Source organism: Oncorhynchus keta, chromosome 36 (assembly GCF_023373465.1).
Source record: "Oncorhynchus keta strain PuntledgeMale-10-30-2019 chromosome 36, Oket_V2, whole genome shotgun sequence".
NCBI lineage: Eukaryota > Metazoa > Chordata > Actinopteri > Salmoniformes > Salmonidae > Oncorhynchus > Oncorhynchus keta.
Genome location: NC_068456.1, coordinates 14,014,116 through 14,030,226, shown reverse-complemented (window position 1 = coordinate 14,030,226; position 16,111 = coordinate 14,014,116). Strand labels below are relative to the sequence as shown.

Below are 16,111 nucleotides of genomic sequence, written 5' to 3'. Positions count from 1 at the left end.
TTTTGTCATTATATCCCAACCACAAGTGAAATAGCCTGCCAATAATTTCTGTATTACTTTAAATTGTTAGTCTAACTCTAACAGTTCCGAAAGTAACCACGTTTGGCAATTTGTTTGAAGAATGACTGTGAGAAATTCTGTTCTTGTGTTTGATTGAACATTTGCTACGTTGCGTAACGGCTTGTACTGAAGAACACATTTCCCCAAAACGTTCTTCATTGTTCTTGAACAGACTTTGAGATAGCCTATGTTTGCTCAATTTGGTGGGTGTGGCAGGATGTGGCTTGAAGTAGATGTCTTCATGGATCCAACAGACAGGCAATTCCGAGATCCGGCTCGGGACCTGAGCTGGTCCTACATTTTGAGTTTTGTCTCCGATCTTGGTCGATTCTGATATAATTGCCACGTGTCTCAGGTCTGATATAATTGACACGGGTCTCGAGTATGTGCAAATAAAACGTATTTACCGACTGGACCTGATTAGATCTGTCCTCTCTTCATTTAATGTGTGAGGTGATTAGAATTGCTAGAGCTTTTTATCTGTGTCAGCTAATTGCAACTCATTAAATAAAACGTATTGCTTATATCCCGCTAAAATTGGTTCCGGCTGCTCACCTCACATGTGCTTACTTCAGAGGAGAGAGAGAGAGAGAGTGAATGAGAGGAGCCTTGGTCCAGGCTACTATTGATTACAAAGGAGGCCTTTTCATTGAAGGAAAACAAAAGTTAGACGAGAAAGAGTATAGTGAAAAGATGCCGACAAGGGAACAATACTGCCGTGGACAAAGATGAAAAGAACGTTGGCACAGCTAAATGGACTGTGTGATGCTACTCGCTATTCAGGTTTGATGCAATTTTAGAATTTATCATATTTATTCGATTTTTTAAATTATTATTATTATTATTGTATATCATTGTTATTATTGTATGGCTATTTATCAATCTAAACCAGTGCAAAAAGTGTTTTGTTTAATTTTGTTAAGACATTTTTGTTGGCTAAAGTCCGTTTGAATTGCTTTTTTAATTTTGTGCTCATTGTCATTAGCCTATTGCTGCCATTTGTTGATTAAGCACCCGCTTTTCTTGGTAATTGCTTCACACTTGTAAAGTTTTAAACCAGTTCTTTAAAACTTCTGAAATCCCGTTAAAGGGATTGATATGACAACAGCCAGTGAAAGTGCAGGGCCCCAAAGTCAAAACAACAGAAATCTCATAATTAAAATTCCTCAAGATAAAAGTATTTTACACCATTTTAAAGATAAACTTCTCGTTAATCCAGCCAGTGTCCGATTTCAAGTAGGCTTTAGAGCGAAAGCACTACAAACGATTATGTTAGGTCAGAGCCAAGTCACAAAAACACAGCCATTTTTCCAGCCAAGAGTGGAGTCACAAAAAGCAGAAATAGAGATAGAATTAATCACTAATGTTGATGAAAATACAAGTGTTACACATGGAAATATAGATATACTTCTCCTTAATGCAACCGCTGTGTCAGATTTCAAAAAAGGCTTTACGGAAAAAGCAAACCATGCAATAATCTGAGTACGGCGTTCAGACAAACAAATACATATATCCGCCATGTTGGAGTCAACAGAAGTCAGAAATAACATGATAAATATTCACTTACCTTTGATGATCTTCATCAGAATGTACTCCCAGGAATCCCAGTTCCAGAATAAATGTTTGTTTTGTTCGATAATGTCCATCATTTATGTCCAAATAGCTACTTTTGTTCACGCGTTTGGTAAACAAATCAAAACTCACAAAGCGCGTTCACTAGTTGCAAACGAAATGTCAAAAACAGCCCGGAGAAATTTGTCAAATGATGTATAGAATCAATCTTTAGGATGTTTTTAACATAAATCTTCAATAATATTCCAACCGGAGAATTCCTTTGTCTTCAGAAAAGCATAGGACCGGGAGATACCTCTCATGTCAAATGCGCGAGACCAGCACGTGACTGCTGCCAGACCTCTGACTAATTCCCCTCTCATTCAGCCCCACTTCACAGTAGAAGCCTCAAACAAATTTCTAAAGACGGTTGACATCGTGTGGAAGCCTTAGGAAGTGCAACATGACCAATATCCCACTGTATCTTTGATAGGGGCTGAGTTGAAAATCGACCAACCTCAGATTTCCCACTTCCTGGTCGGATTTTCTCTCAGGTCTTTGTCTGCTATATGAATTCTGTTTTACTCACAGACATCATTCAAACAGTTTTAGAAACTTCAGTGAAATGTCAGAATTATAGCAGAGAGAATGATTTATTTCAGCTTTTATTTATTTAATTACATTCCCAGTGGGTCAGAAGTTTACATACATTTGGTAACATATCCTTTAAATTGTTTAACTTGGGTCAAACATTTCGGGTAGCCTTCCACAAGATTCCCACAGTAAGTTTGGCACATTCCTCCAGACGGAACTGGTGTAACCGAGTCAGGTTTGTGGGCCTCCTTGCCTGCACACACTTTTTCAGTTCTGTTCATTTTTCAGTTCAGTTCATTAAACGAGTTTTAATGAATCCAACCTAGGTATATGTAAACTTCCGACTTCAACTATATTAATGTATATATATATATATATATGCTATTTTTTACATTAGTAATCAGACGCTTTGCTATGAGACTCAAAATTGAGCTCAGGTGCGTCCTGTTTCCATTGAACATTCTTGAGATGTTTCTACAACTTGATTGGAGTCCACCTGTGGTAAATTCAATTGATTAGACATGATTTGGAAACACCTGTCTATATAAGGTCCCACATTTGACAGTGCATGTCAGAGCAAAAACCAAGCCATGAGGTTGAAGGAAATGTATGTAGTGGCGCAGTAGTGGCGCAGTTTTCTATGGCACTGCATCGCAGAGCTATCTGTACCACCAGAGATTCTGGGTTCAAGTCCAGGCTCTGTCGCAGCCAGCCGCAACCGGGAGACCCTTGGGGTGGCGTACAATTGGCCCAGGGTCGTCTGGGTTAGGGGAGAGCTTGGCTGGTAGGGACGTCCTTGTCCCATCGTGCACCAGCGACTCCTGTGCCGGGGGTGCGCCGCGCACGCTGACACGGTCGCCAGGTGTAAATTGTTTCCTCCAACACATTGGTGCGGCTGGCTTCTGGGTTAAGTTGGCATTGTGTCAAGAAGCAGTGTGGCTTGGTTGGGGGTTGCAGCGATGAGACAAGACTGTAACCATCAATTGGATACCATGAAAAAGGGGTAAAACATTTTTAAAAAGGAGTTCCAATACAGGATTGTGTCGAGGAATTGAAGGTCCCCAAGAACACAGTGGATCCTCTAAAGCTCTGTCATTCTTAAATGGAAGAAGGTTGGAATCTTCCTAGAGCTGGCCACCCAGCCAAACTGAACCTGATCGAATATCTCTGAAGAGACCTTAACATAGCTGTGTGGCGAAGCTCTCCATCCAACCTGACAGAGCTTTAGAGGATCTACAGAGAAGAATGGGAGAAACTTGTAGCCAAGAACCGAGGTTTTAATCGCTGCCAAAGGTGCTTCAACAAAGTCCTGAGTAAAGGTTCTGAATACTTATGTAAATGTGATATTTAATTTTTATATATATATATATATATAAATGAAATATCACATTTACATGTTTTTTTAACTGGTTGTTCAGAACAGCACCGTTTCCATATATATATATATATATATATATATATACATTTGCAAAAATCGATTTGTCATTATGGGGTATTGTGTGTAGATTGAGGAGGAAAAATGGAATTGCATGCATTTTAGAATCAGGCTGTAACGTAACAAAATGTGGAAAAAGTTAAGGGGTCTGAATAGTTTCCGAATACACTGACAACGATTTTTTAAAATTATGTCGGTGTCGGGAACATGATTCTGAATATGCTACACATCGAATCAGAACAAGTCATTTGTTATCAGAAGTTTTTAAGGACACGTAACTGTGGAACATTTGGTCAATTTCGCTAATTTGTTGATGGTGCTGGAAGTGCCCAGTCGGATATTTCCTTTTCGCTCTCTTTCTACTCTCAAATCTGAACGGGTCTCTCGGATCCGAACTGGCATGGGTCTGTTTGCGTCTATTTTTAAACTTGCCTTTTCGGGAACAGGTCTGATTGTCCTCGGGTCCATTTGGAACAGCTCTCTGTTTTTTGGGGACCCGTTAAGACCTCAAGCTTGAAGAAATGAGTGACGTATTTGAAGGACAGTAGTGCATTTTGAACTCATAACCCAACATCTCCCTGTTTTTTAACTGGTTGTTCAGAACAGCACCGTTTCCATTTAATTAAATGTTGCAATACGTTTTTTCATACTGAACTCAGCCCTGGTGACTTTGCTATAAATAAATAGGCTGAAGCATGAACATCTGTATTTGTGCTAATCATTAGCTAGATCAGTGCTTCCCAAACCTTTTCAGTCATGGGCCCCCTTTTGTTGTGGGGGATCATCCTATCATGAAACGGGGACACCATTTACTCATCAAGAAACAGTACATACAAACACCAGTATCTGGTTTCTCTTCCAAATTGAAATCAAGAAGAACATTTTTATAAAGGAGAAATAAACCAGTTTACTGTTGCAAGGGGTGAGCCAATTTATTTTGTAGGTTTTCTCAGTTGAAATAAAATTTAATGGTGATTTTGAAAGCATTCTTAGGGTGATTATTAGGTTGATGAACATGAAGAGGGCTTTCCCCCCTCAATTTTGGCCTTCACATTTGTTTTCTAAACTTAAATAGGTTGCTGCTTGCTGGTCTGTGAGTCTGTGAGACAGGCTGGGTCCTCTGACTGGGGAGAGAAACAGGCTTGCTTGAAACTACTGGTTTCAGAGAAACAGCCCTTCTCTAATTCTGTAGCCTACTAGAAACCAGTTGTTTCAAAGCTTATAATACTACCAAAGTTGTCTTTGAACTCACTATATTGAGCCCAAAATAACCATTAGCAGTTATTCATCGATTTTCGCACTCGTCACTTAGCAATAGAAACCTTCTGCATTTAAATTTTTGTATATATTTATTCATGCTTATGAATTTACCATGTTAAATGTGACTGACCTTCTTTACAAGTTAGCTCACAGAATTAAGGGTTTTATTAAGAAGAGAGAGGAGAGAGAGAAAGAGAGAAGCTATTGCTCCATTCTCCTTACAAGCATTGCGCAACTTTCTTTCCCTTCACAAACCACCGCCTCTCTGGACCAGGCCAAACCAAGCATAATTGGCGGTGGGGGGATCCAATCATAAAATTAGGAATTGATTAGTACTGTGTAGTGTAAAGCCACAGAAAGCCAGTAGCTATGGTGGGAACAGTACATCAAATTTATCATGGTATATTATCGGGAGGGTCAAATTGACTGTTGATGCCCAACACCAGAGAGAGGGCCAGAGGCCTCAACTGTGTTGAGCCCTTGGACTGGTTAAGAAAATAGGCACGTGTACTGGAGGAGTCATCGCAGGGATCTAAAAGTACCTAGTATTCACTTTCACGTGATCAGAGGAGGAAGGGAAGAGTATAAGAGAGAGTTAGAATGAGAGGGGCAAAGAGGGTTTACACAAACCCACATACTTAGGGCCATCACAGCGAGGGTCCTGAAGCATACAAACCACTATTGCTCCTACAGTAAACCACGACAATATTGTGTTTTGCTCAAATTCACATCAATCACATTTCAGCAAACTCATTTCAAACTCTGAAACTAACCTTGGATGGTTTTAGTCTTCTCTATTGAAAGAAAACATAGATTGTGATCTAGATTTTTGGAAACTGTGTTTATCCTTCCTTTTATGAGAACTCAATGCCAGCTTCTGTTCTTCCTGTTTGTGTATTTAAGTGCGTTATCTTTCAATCAGAAATCAGCCTTGTTGAAGATCAATTGGTGGAGTGATAGGGCCTTTGCAGTGCAGCACACACACCGATACAAAAATATACAGTGCCTTCGGAAAGTATTCAGACCCCTTGACTTTTTCCACATTTTGTTACGTTACAACCTTATTCTAAAATTGATTAAATTTGTCCTCATCAATCTACACACACAATACCCTAGAATGACTAAATGAAAACAGGTTTTTATAAATGTTTGCAAATTAATTAAAATAAAAAGCATCAGTATTGAGACCTTTTGCTATGAGACTTGAAATTGAGCTCAGGTGCATCCTGTTTCCATTGATCATCCTTGAGATGTTTCTACAACTTGATTGGAGTCCACCTGTGGTAAATTCAATTGATTGGACATGATTTGGAAAGGCACACACCTGTCTATATAAGGTCCCACAGTTGACAGTGCATGTCAGAGTAAAAACAAGCCATGAGGTCAAAATAATTGTCAGTAGAGAGCAGAGACAGGATTGTGCCGAGGCACAGATCTGGGGAAGGGTGCAAAAATGTTTTTGAGGCATTGAAGGTCCTTAAGAACACAGTGCCCTCAATTATTCTTAGGAAGAAGTGTGGGAGATGGAAGAATCTTCCAGAAGGACAATCATCTCTGCAGCAATCTAACAATCATGGCCTTTATGGTAGAGTGGCCAGACGGAAGCCACTCCTCAGTAAAAAGCACATGACAGCCCGCTTGGAGTTTGCCAAAAGGCACCTAAAGGTCTCTCAGACCATGAGAAACAAGATTCTCTGGTCTGCTGAAACCAAGATTGATCTCTTTGGCCTGAATACCAAGTGTCATGTCTGGAGGAAACCTGGCACTATCCCTAAGGTGAAGTATTGTGGTGACAGCATCATGCTGTGCGGATGTTTTTCAGCGGCAGGGACTGGGAGACCAGTCAGGATCGAAGGAAAGATGAACAGGGCAAAGTACAGGGTGATCCTTGATGAAAACCTGCTCTAGAGTGCTCAGGACCTCAGATTGGGGCAAAGGTTACGCAGGAGTGGATTCGGGTCTGAAAGTCCTTGAGTGGCCCAGCCAGAGCCTGGCCTTGAACCCAATCGAACATCTCTGGAGAGACCTGAAAATAGCTGTGCAGAGACGCTCCTCATCCAACCTGACAGAGCTTGAGAGGATCTGCAGAGAAGAATGGGAGAAACTCCACAAATACAGGTGTGCCAAGCTTGTAGCATCATACCTAAGATTTGAGGCTGTAATCGCTGCCAAAAGTGCTTCACCAAGTACTGTGAAGGGCCTGAATACTTATGTAAATGTGATATTTCATTGTTTTTTATATATACATTTGCAAAAATGTATAAAAACCTGCTTTTGCTTTGTCATTATGGGGTATTGTGTGTAGGTTGATCAGGAGTTTAAAAACAAATCCATTTTAGAATAAGGCTGTAATGTAACAAAATGTGGAAAAAGTCAATGGGTCTGAATACTTCCCTAATGCACTGTATATACACATTTCACTAGATTTAGTGTCACGTAAAATGTATTTGAAACGCATGCATATACATTTGCATCTTTGTTGAATGCATGTAACGCCTGACAATATTCCAGAAATGCATGGCTATGACATCTAGTCTACAGGGTGGCCAAATTGCTTCCTAATTTGGCTTCTTAAAGTACTTTTTAGGTATTGATCAATTGAGATTTTCAGGGCCCACCAAGCCAAAACCTTGCCAGTGATATAATAGAAATTGTGATGAGTTTAAAAATAACAATTATTTCACCTGATTCACACCCAAAAATGTATTGTTAAAACATTTCTAGCCTGTCTATATACACTGCTCAAAAAAATAAAGGGAACACTTAAACAACACAATGTAACTCCAAGTCAATCACACTTCTGTGAAATCAAACTGTCCACTTAGGAAGCAACACTGATTGACAATACATTTCACATTCTGTTGTGTAAATTTAATAGACAACAGGTGGAAATTATAGGCAATTAGCAAGACACCCCCAATAAAGGAGTGGTTCTGCAGGTGGTGACCACAGACCACTTTTCAGTTCCTATGCTTCTTGGCTGATGTTTTGGTCACTTTTGAATGCTGGCGGTGCTTTCACTCTAGTGGTAGCATGAGACGGAGTCTACAACCCACACAAGTGGCTCAGGTAGTGCAGCTCATCCAGGATGGCACATCAATGCGAGCTGTGGCAAGAAGGTTTGCTGTGTCTGTCAGCGTAGTGTCCAGAGCATGGAGGCGCTACCAGGAGACAGGCCAGTACATCAGGAGACGTAGAGGAGGCCGTAGGAGGGCAACAACCCAGCAGCAGGACCGCTACCTCCGCCTTTGTGCAAGGAGGAGCAGGAGGAGCACTGCCAGAGCCCTGCAAAATGACCTCCAGCAGGCCACAAATGTGCATGTGTCTGCTCAACCAGACTCCATGAGGGTGGTATGAGGGCCCGATGTCCACAGGTGGGGGTTGTGCTTACAGCCCAACACCGTGCAAGACGTTTGGCATTTGACAGAGAACACCAAGATTGGCAAATTCGCCACTGGCACCCTGTGCTCTTGACAGATGAAAGCAGGTTCACACTAAGCACATGTGACAGACGTGACAGAGTCTAGAGACGCCGTGGAGAATGTTCTGCTGCCTGCAACATCCTCCAGCATGACCGGTTTGGCGGTGGGTCAGTCATGGTGTGGGGTGGCATTTCTTTAGGGGGCCCTCCATATGCTCGCCAGAGGTATTCTGACTGAGATTCTCAGACCCCTTGTGAGACCATATGCAGGTGCGGTTGGCCCTGGGTTCCTCCTAATGCAAGACAATGCTAGACCTCATGTGGCTGGAGTGTGTCAGCAGTTCCTGCAAGAGGAAGGCATTGATGCTATGGACCGCCCGTTCCCCAGACCTGAATCCAATTGAGCACATCTGGGACATCATGTCTCTCTCCATCCACCAACGCCACGTTGCACCACAGACTGTCCAGGAGTTGGCGGATGCTTTAGTCCAGGTCTGGGAGGAGATCCCGCAGGAGACCATCCGCCACCTCATCAGGAGCATGCCCAGGCGTTGTAGCGAGGTCATACAGGCACGTGGAGTCCACACACACTACTGAGCCTCATTTTGACTTGTTTTAAGGACATTACATCAAAGTTGGATCAGCCTGTAGTGTGGTTTTCCACTTTAATTTTGAGTGTGACTCCAAATCCAGACCTCCATGGGTTGATACATTTGATTTCCATTGATCATTTTTGTGTGATTTTGTTGTCAGCACATTCAACTATGTAAAGAAAAAAGTACTTAATAAGAATATTTCATTCATTCAGATCTAGGATGTGTTATTTTAGTGTTCCTTTATTTTTTTGAGCAGTGTATGAGTAACAGGGTTGACGTGTTACGCTCGACACACTCAGTTTTTCATCATTAAACACTAGAACATGACCAAAAAGAATAGGACCAGCTCGCCTGCATTAACGCTACGATTTGATGTTCAATGTTTATTTTGAAATAGTTCAGGTAACCAGGGTTGACCTTAAAATGAGGGACAGACATAAATTAATCACTAATCACATGAAAAAAAATGGGAATCTTTGTCAAAGCAACAAAATAACTAGGGCTTCACAATGATGGTTCTAGAAGTCCGAGGGACATGTCAAAATGCAGAATTTTGGCATTTTAGCGAGTCTTTATTCATATTGAAAATCATATTTATTAAATCTCCATGTCGTCTATATTATAGGGCACTTCATTTTATATAACAGGTTTTCAAAATTGAATATTGGTGCATCATTTCTACTTAACATATCAAAGGGGCACAAAAGGCACTCGTTTCGTGGAACCACCCAGTACACGTTAAGTTCTGCCTCTTGGACGTTGGCTGCAATGCACTCGTCAAGTTTGTTTGTTTTTGTCATATGCACATGAAAGACATGGAGTCACTACATGACCAATAATGTATCATGTTTGTAGTCATTTTTGTAGTCATTTAAATGCATGTAAATGCATGTTAGTGCTTTTGGTATGTCAAGTACATAAAAAATGCATATTGATAAAATATATTGTAGCGGCAGCAGCCTATTAGAAGACTTGGAGGTGTGGCTTGTTGGGACGTGGCTTTATCATAGTACATTTTGTCATGTCAGTTAATGTCTTACAGTATGTTGTGTTCTGTGATTAAAGGTTAAGCTTGTACACTGCCAGTTCTGTGGTTTTAATGAGACATAAGTGCATGTGATACCAAAGAACCTACTAGACAGTCACCATTTTGTTCCAATATAACTTGACAAATTTTGATATTTACTATACATTTTAAATTGAAATATATTTCTTACAAATAGATTTAAATGCATATGGGAATATATTTTAAATATATATTCTAAAATGCATTCTTTAATGCATTTCAGAATGTGTTTTGAAATACATTTCTGATGCATTTAACATATATTCTGATATACATGTTACATACATTTATATACTGCATACAGGTAACTGCAAAAATAATGCAAACAATTGAGTAAATGAGGGATACAAAGTGTTTTGAGAGCATGTGCTTCTACACTGTTGTGGTTCCTGAGTTAACGTCCCATCATGCTTAGGGTCATGTATAAAAATCCATTATTTTGGCCATTATTTTGGCTATACCCCATAGGATGACAATGCCCACATCCACAGGGCACGAATGGTCACTGAATGGTTTGATGAGCATGAAACTATGTCAACCATATTTCATCGCTGTCTCAATCACCAGATCTCAAACCAGTTGTACACTTACGGGTGGCACCTGAGAAAGTGTTTTCCACCACCATGAACAGAACACCAAATTATAGAAATTCTTCAATAGACATGGTGGCCCAAAGCCCAAATAAAAAACACTTTATGTTGGTGTTTCCTTTATTTTGGCGGTTACCTGTATATTTCAAATATATTCCATAATATATGTTGGAATATACAGTATATATTTATTTTACATTTCCGGTATAGGTGCACATGCACACACACACACTTACCTATAACACAGAAGGGTTTCCTGGAAAAGCGGAGGCGTCCCTGCCAGCCCCTGTAGCGACTGCAGCAGCCTGCGCTCCATATCCTGATGATGTACTCCAGCCCAAACACCACGATCATCACAAACTCCTACAAGACACACATGATATCATAGACCATTATTGTCAATCAAGAGGCGACGGGAGACAGTTTAATATACTGCAAAATGGTATATTTATTCCAGACAGTTTTAGTATAAAAGAAAATGATTAATAATGATCACCAATAATCAATATAGCATCTCGGGTTGTTAAATTTGATAAGCTATAGCTGCAGTAAATGAAATGTCTCCATTATTCATGTGTTTTCATTTGTGCGGTGCTGCAAAATAACAAGAGAGCAGTCAGGAAGATTAGTATGCAGAGTGTTGCGTCTGTGTTGTTTCACTGCAGCACACACACATGTACAGTTCACACACACACATTATGTTCATCATATACACATACTCTTTTGACTCATCACATACGCTGCTGTTACTTTTAATCTACCATGTTGCCTAGTGCCTCCCTCAACAACCTCGTACCCCTGCACATCGACATGATACTGGTACCAAGTGTATATAGCCAAGTCATCGTTAGCCATTGTGTATTTATTCCTTGTGTTATTATTTTTCTATTCTATTTATATATTTTTTTCTCTCTACATTGTTTCACTTCAACACACACATGTACACTTAGCGCACACGCGCGCACACGCGCGCACACGCACGCACGCACGCACGCACGCACGCACGCACGCACGCACACACACACACACACACACACACACACACACACACACACACACACACACACACACACACACACACACACACACACACACACACACACACACACACAGTTAGAGGCAGACCCAGTAATTAATATGTTTGCAACCCAGTACCCCATGTAGTTTACAGTAGAGAGGCTCTAATTGCTGTGGATGATAAAAATGACACAGGTCTACACACACGTCAGCTACCCTTGAATGTAAGTGACATGCTTGCATCCCGCTGACCTCTGAGAACAGTTTTTAAGATTCTTTACAGAAAATGTAAAAAATATTAGATCCCGAATTGACAGTAGCCGACACCCTACCAGCATTTCTGGTCAGGAGACACTTGAGGCAACTACTCCGTAACTGTCTACTGCTTCCTTTAGCTTCTTTTGAGCAAATATAATTTGAGTCCCTCATTGACACTATAGCTCACATGAAGACCTCCTCCTGCTCCTTGGACGTGATCCCTACTAGACTACTCAAAAAGGTTATGCCTACTGTTGGCCCTGAGCTGCATTTACAGAAGATTGTCCAGTCTTGCTTTTATCATCTAAGAAATATAACTAAAGTCAAGTATTTTATTTCAGTGAAATCAAATCAAATTGTATTGTATTTGTATTTGTCACATGTGCCAAATACAACAGGTGTTGTTGACCTTACAGAGAAATGCTTACTTACAAGACCTTAACCAACAACACAGTTAAGAAAAATACATGTTAAGTAAGTAAGTAAAAAATAAGAAATAAAAGTAACAAATCTGGAGAAAGTTATACATGCTTTGATTTCCTCACACCTAGATTACTGTTACTCTTTGTATACATGTCTCAGTCAGGAATCGCTCAGCTTTTAACAGACACCAGGAAATGTAACCATATCACACCTATTTCAGCTTCTTTACACAGGCTACTAGTGACTTTTAGATTCAATTTCAAAATTGTATCTAACACGTTTAAGGCATTGGTTTTTACTCCATCCTATATCTCCAGGAAGAGATCCAGGAAGAGATCAGAGATCCTCTGGCAGGGAACTTTTGACCCTTCCAAAGTCTAGGTTGAAAACTAAAAGAGACTGGGCATTTGCCATTCGGGCCCCTAAACGTTGGAATGGTCCATCAGAAGAGATCAGGTTTGCAGATTCAGTGCCTCTTTATAAATACCCGTAAAGATACTTTACTGTATGATTTGAATTAGCTATCTTTTTTTATTCTCCTTAAGCCTTTCTTTGTTAGCAATTGTGTTTATTTTATTATGTGAAACCTTTGTTACTTGTATTGGAAAGCGCTACAGGGTGGCAGGGTAGCCTAGTGGTTAGAGAGTTGGACTAGCCACCGAAAGGTTGCAAGTTCGAATCCTCCATTTTGGAACGGAGTCTTCAACTGCAAGGGGGCGCTGCGATTCCACTCCATCGAAATGGTCCCCATTTGTAATGTGAATGAGGCATTACACTCACCAGGATGAGCAGAAAGTGGTTGGACAGGTCCTGATGGGCAGGGATTGTGGAGAACACTGACAGGACCAAACAGCCAAACACCAAGATGAACCTGACAGAGAGAGAAACAAACATACGCTACATTAGATAACACATATATCACCTACAGATATTATGCAATACACATGAAATCAAGGTCAGGTCGCGCTGTCAGACAAAACCCCCAGCTTTATTACTGTAATGAGGTACACTGCTGAGGATAAAACTGCAGAACTAGCAGTTCACACAATATGAAAGTGTGTGATGATTATACTGTGTTAAACTCTTTTCTCCCTCTTTTTTCATCTTCTGCTCACCTTTATTGCTGCCTTCTCACCTCTTCTCCATCTCTTTCTCTCTAAGAAAGTCCACTCTGCCTAGGGCTATAGCTGGTACAGGATTTTTCCATTTCATTAAAAAGACTATGTTCATCTTGTCAAGAGTCAGCAAGAGGCATTTCGTTATTCTCTTTGTCTTATGACTTGCTCTTCCCTCATGCTCTGCCATGAGTGTGTGGGTGAGTGTCACTCTGTAAGTCTTATCTCCACAGCTCTCACCCCTCACCCCTCTTCCCTCTTTCACCTCGCCCACCCCTTTCTCCTCTACCGTCTCCCTTCTCTCCTCTGTCTCCCTCTTCCCTCTCTCCCCTCCCCTGGAGCTGAACTCAGCCCTTTCCCCTTAGACGGTGATTCATAACATCGTTTATTTTCCATGGGATTAATGTGAAATATTAGGGTGAGTAAAGGGCTGTTGGCGGTCCACTCCAAGCTGAGTTACAGTATACCTAGAGAGGGAGGTGAGTTAGGGCATGGTATGGACCTAACAGCCGGGGAACATATGGCTTTGATAGAGCAGCAGACACTAATAGGCCTTTACTGTCAGACAGACCAGGCATGGACACCAGATCCACTCCCAGCTGCTGCTCAGAGAGTAGGTGTGTGTGTGTGTGTGTGTGTGTGTGTGTGTGTGTGTGTGTGTGTGTGTGTGTGTGTGTGTGTGTGTGTGTGTGTGTGTGTGTGTGTGTGTGTGTGTGTGTGTGTGTGTGTGTGTGTGTGTGTGTGTGTGTGTGAAGAGAGTTTTATAACTTTATTGTGTTGCTATTTTACAATAATACAGATCAATGATAGATTTCTGATTAAATGTATCAAACACAACGTGGAATAAACAATGGGTTGCCACTTTTCATCCCACTTTCTATTGTGAAATAACAATGTATGTCATGGTCTGCGGATGGACTTTTATCCCCTTTTATCCCCACCACTACCACAACCCACCATGGGTCATTACATTTGGATGAGTTGACAGTATGACTGACACCTTTGTAACTAATGACTTCATCGATGACTGGACTAATCAATCCATCAATCAGTCCCTGGACAGAGCGATCGATAACCAACTAATCACAAGGAGGATCAATCATTGCCATGATTGGACAGTAACTGGCTTTTGGGTTGTGTGTATAAGACGGCTTGTCTAACTTGTTGTGTCTAACTTGCTTGTGGCTGATATGTATGGTGTGTGTAAATTTAATATCTCTGGCATTTTTCTAGTGTGCAACTGGTAGAGACAGAAAAAGAGAGGCAGCATGACAGAGACATTAAAAGAGAGGCAGCATGACAGAGACATTAAAAGAGAGGCAGCATGACAGAGACAGAAAAAGAGAGGCAGCATGACAGAGACAGAGAGACAGAGAGACAGAGAGACAGAGAGACAGAGAGACAGAGAGACAGACAGACAGACAGACAGACAGACAGACAGACAGACAGACAGACAGACAGACAGACAGACAGACAGACAGACAGAGATGGAGACAAATACAGAGATGGAGAGGTGAAGTGCCTCTCTCTCTCCTCTCGTAATGATGAGCGCACAGAAGAGCAAAGACAAAACCATATAAAGCCAAAATGCCCCTAAACCTAACACCCAATTTAATGGAATGGAACAGCCAGAGTGAGTGTGTTCTGTTGGAGTGCCACTCTGGTTCCCCGGTTTAGGCGGATGTGGCTGGGAGATGGCTTCTGGTCAGGGTGGAAGTGGAGTTGAAAGTGGAGAAGGCAAAAAGTGCAGGATCTACCTAACCATGCCTTGTAGGTCCTTTAATATCCTTTTATTGTTAGTAATTCTTATGCCACAAATAGACTCTCTTTGTCAATGATCCATGAGCAACATTATAGAATGGACGGACAAATACACACACACACACTCACACACAAAACACATTTAACCATCCTGTTTCATATCTGGGCCGTAAATCTCCCATAAGCGGACTCATCCAACTGGGAGAAGATTTAGAGGCAAGGAGCAGAAATACAGCTGTGTGTGTATATGTGTGTGTGTGTGTGTGTGTGTGTGTGTGTGTGTGTGTGTGTGTGTGTGTGTGTGTGTGTGTGTGTGTGTGTGTGTGTGTGTGTGTGTGCGTGCGTGCGTGCGTGCGTGCGTGCGTGCGTGCGTGCGTGTGTGTGTGTCCGAAAGAGTGTGTGTATACTGTAAATGGTATATGTAAAATTTCAATCAAATGTATTTATAAAGCCCTTCTAACATCAGCTGATGTCACAAAGTGCTGTACAGAAACCCAGCCTAAAATATGTGGTTTGTGTATATTGATATGCAATGTGTCTGTGTCATGTGTGTGTGTGTGTGTGTGTGTGTGTGTGTGTGTGTGTGTGTGTGTGTGTGTGTGTGTGTGTGTGTGTGTGTGTGTGTGTGTGTGTGTGTGTGTGTGTGTGATGGATCAGCTATGTGAGAGGTCAGTGTTTTCCACACCATACTGCCTGGTATCATTATCTATTTCCTCCTTTCTTTTGATGCCAGCCATGCATTCCCCTTCAATCAGAGGGAGGGAGGGAGGGAGAATAAGGCAAGTGATAAAAATACAAACAAAATAGGTAATTCTAAAAGGAGATGGAGAACAGGACAGTTTGAAATAGCAACTTCATTTTAAGCACTTTTCTATGTACTTTTCTGAATATTCCAGAGATGGAATACCGACATGTGAATGAATATGTGGAGTTAAATTAGAAAGGCTTCTTAAGGTAATGGTAG

The 16,111-nt window shown here is 41.2% G+C and overlaps 1 protein-coding gene across 4 annotated transcripts in view; it reads right to left on the bottom strand.

The window, feature by feature from the left end:
• The window catches only part of kcnq5a (potassium voltage-gated channel, KQT-like subfamily, member 5a), a 107,804-nt gene that overhangs the window by 30,242 nt on the left and 61,451 nt on the right, over positions 1-16,111 (bottom strand). For all 4 annotated transcript variants that reach the window (XM_035754281.2, XM_035754284.2, XM_035754282.2 and 1 more), the window contains exons 2-3: positions 13,052-13,142; positions 10,810-10,936 (exon numbers count right to left, since the gene is read on the bottom strand). In XM_035754281.2, the coding sequence (XP_035610174.2) occupies positions 10,810-10,936; positions 13,052-13,142 (218 nt within the window). The remainder of the gene's footprint in view (positions 1-10,809; positions 10,937-13,051; positions 13,143-16,111) is intronic.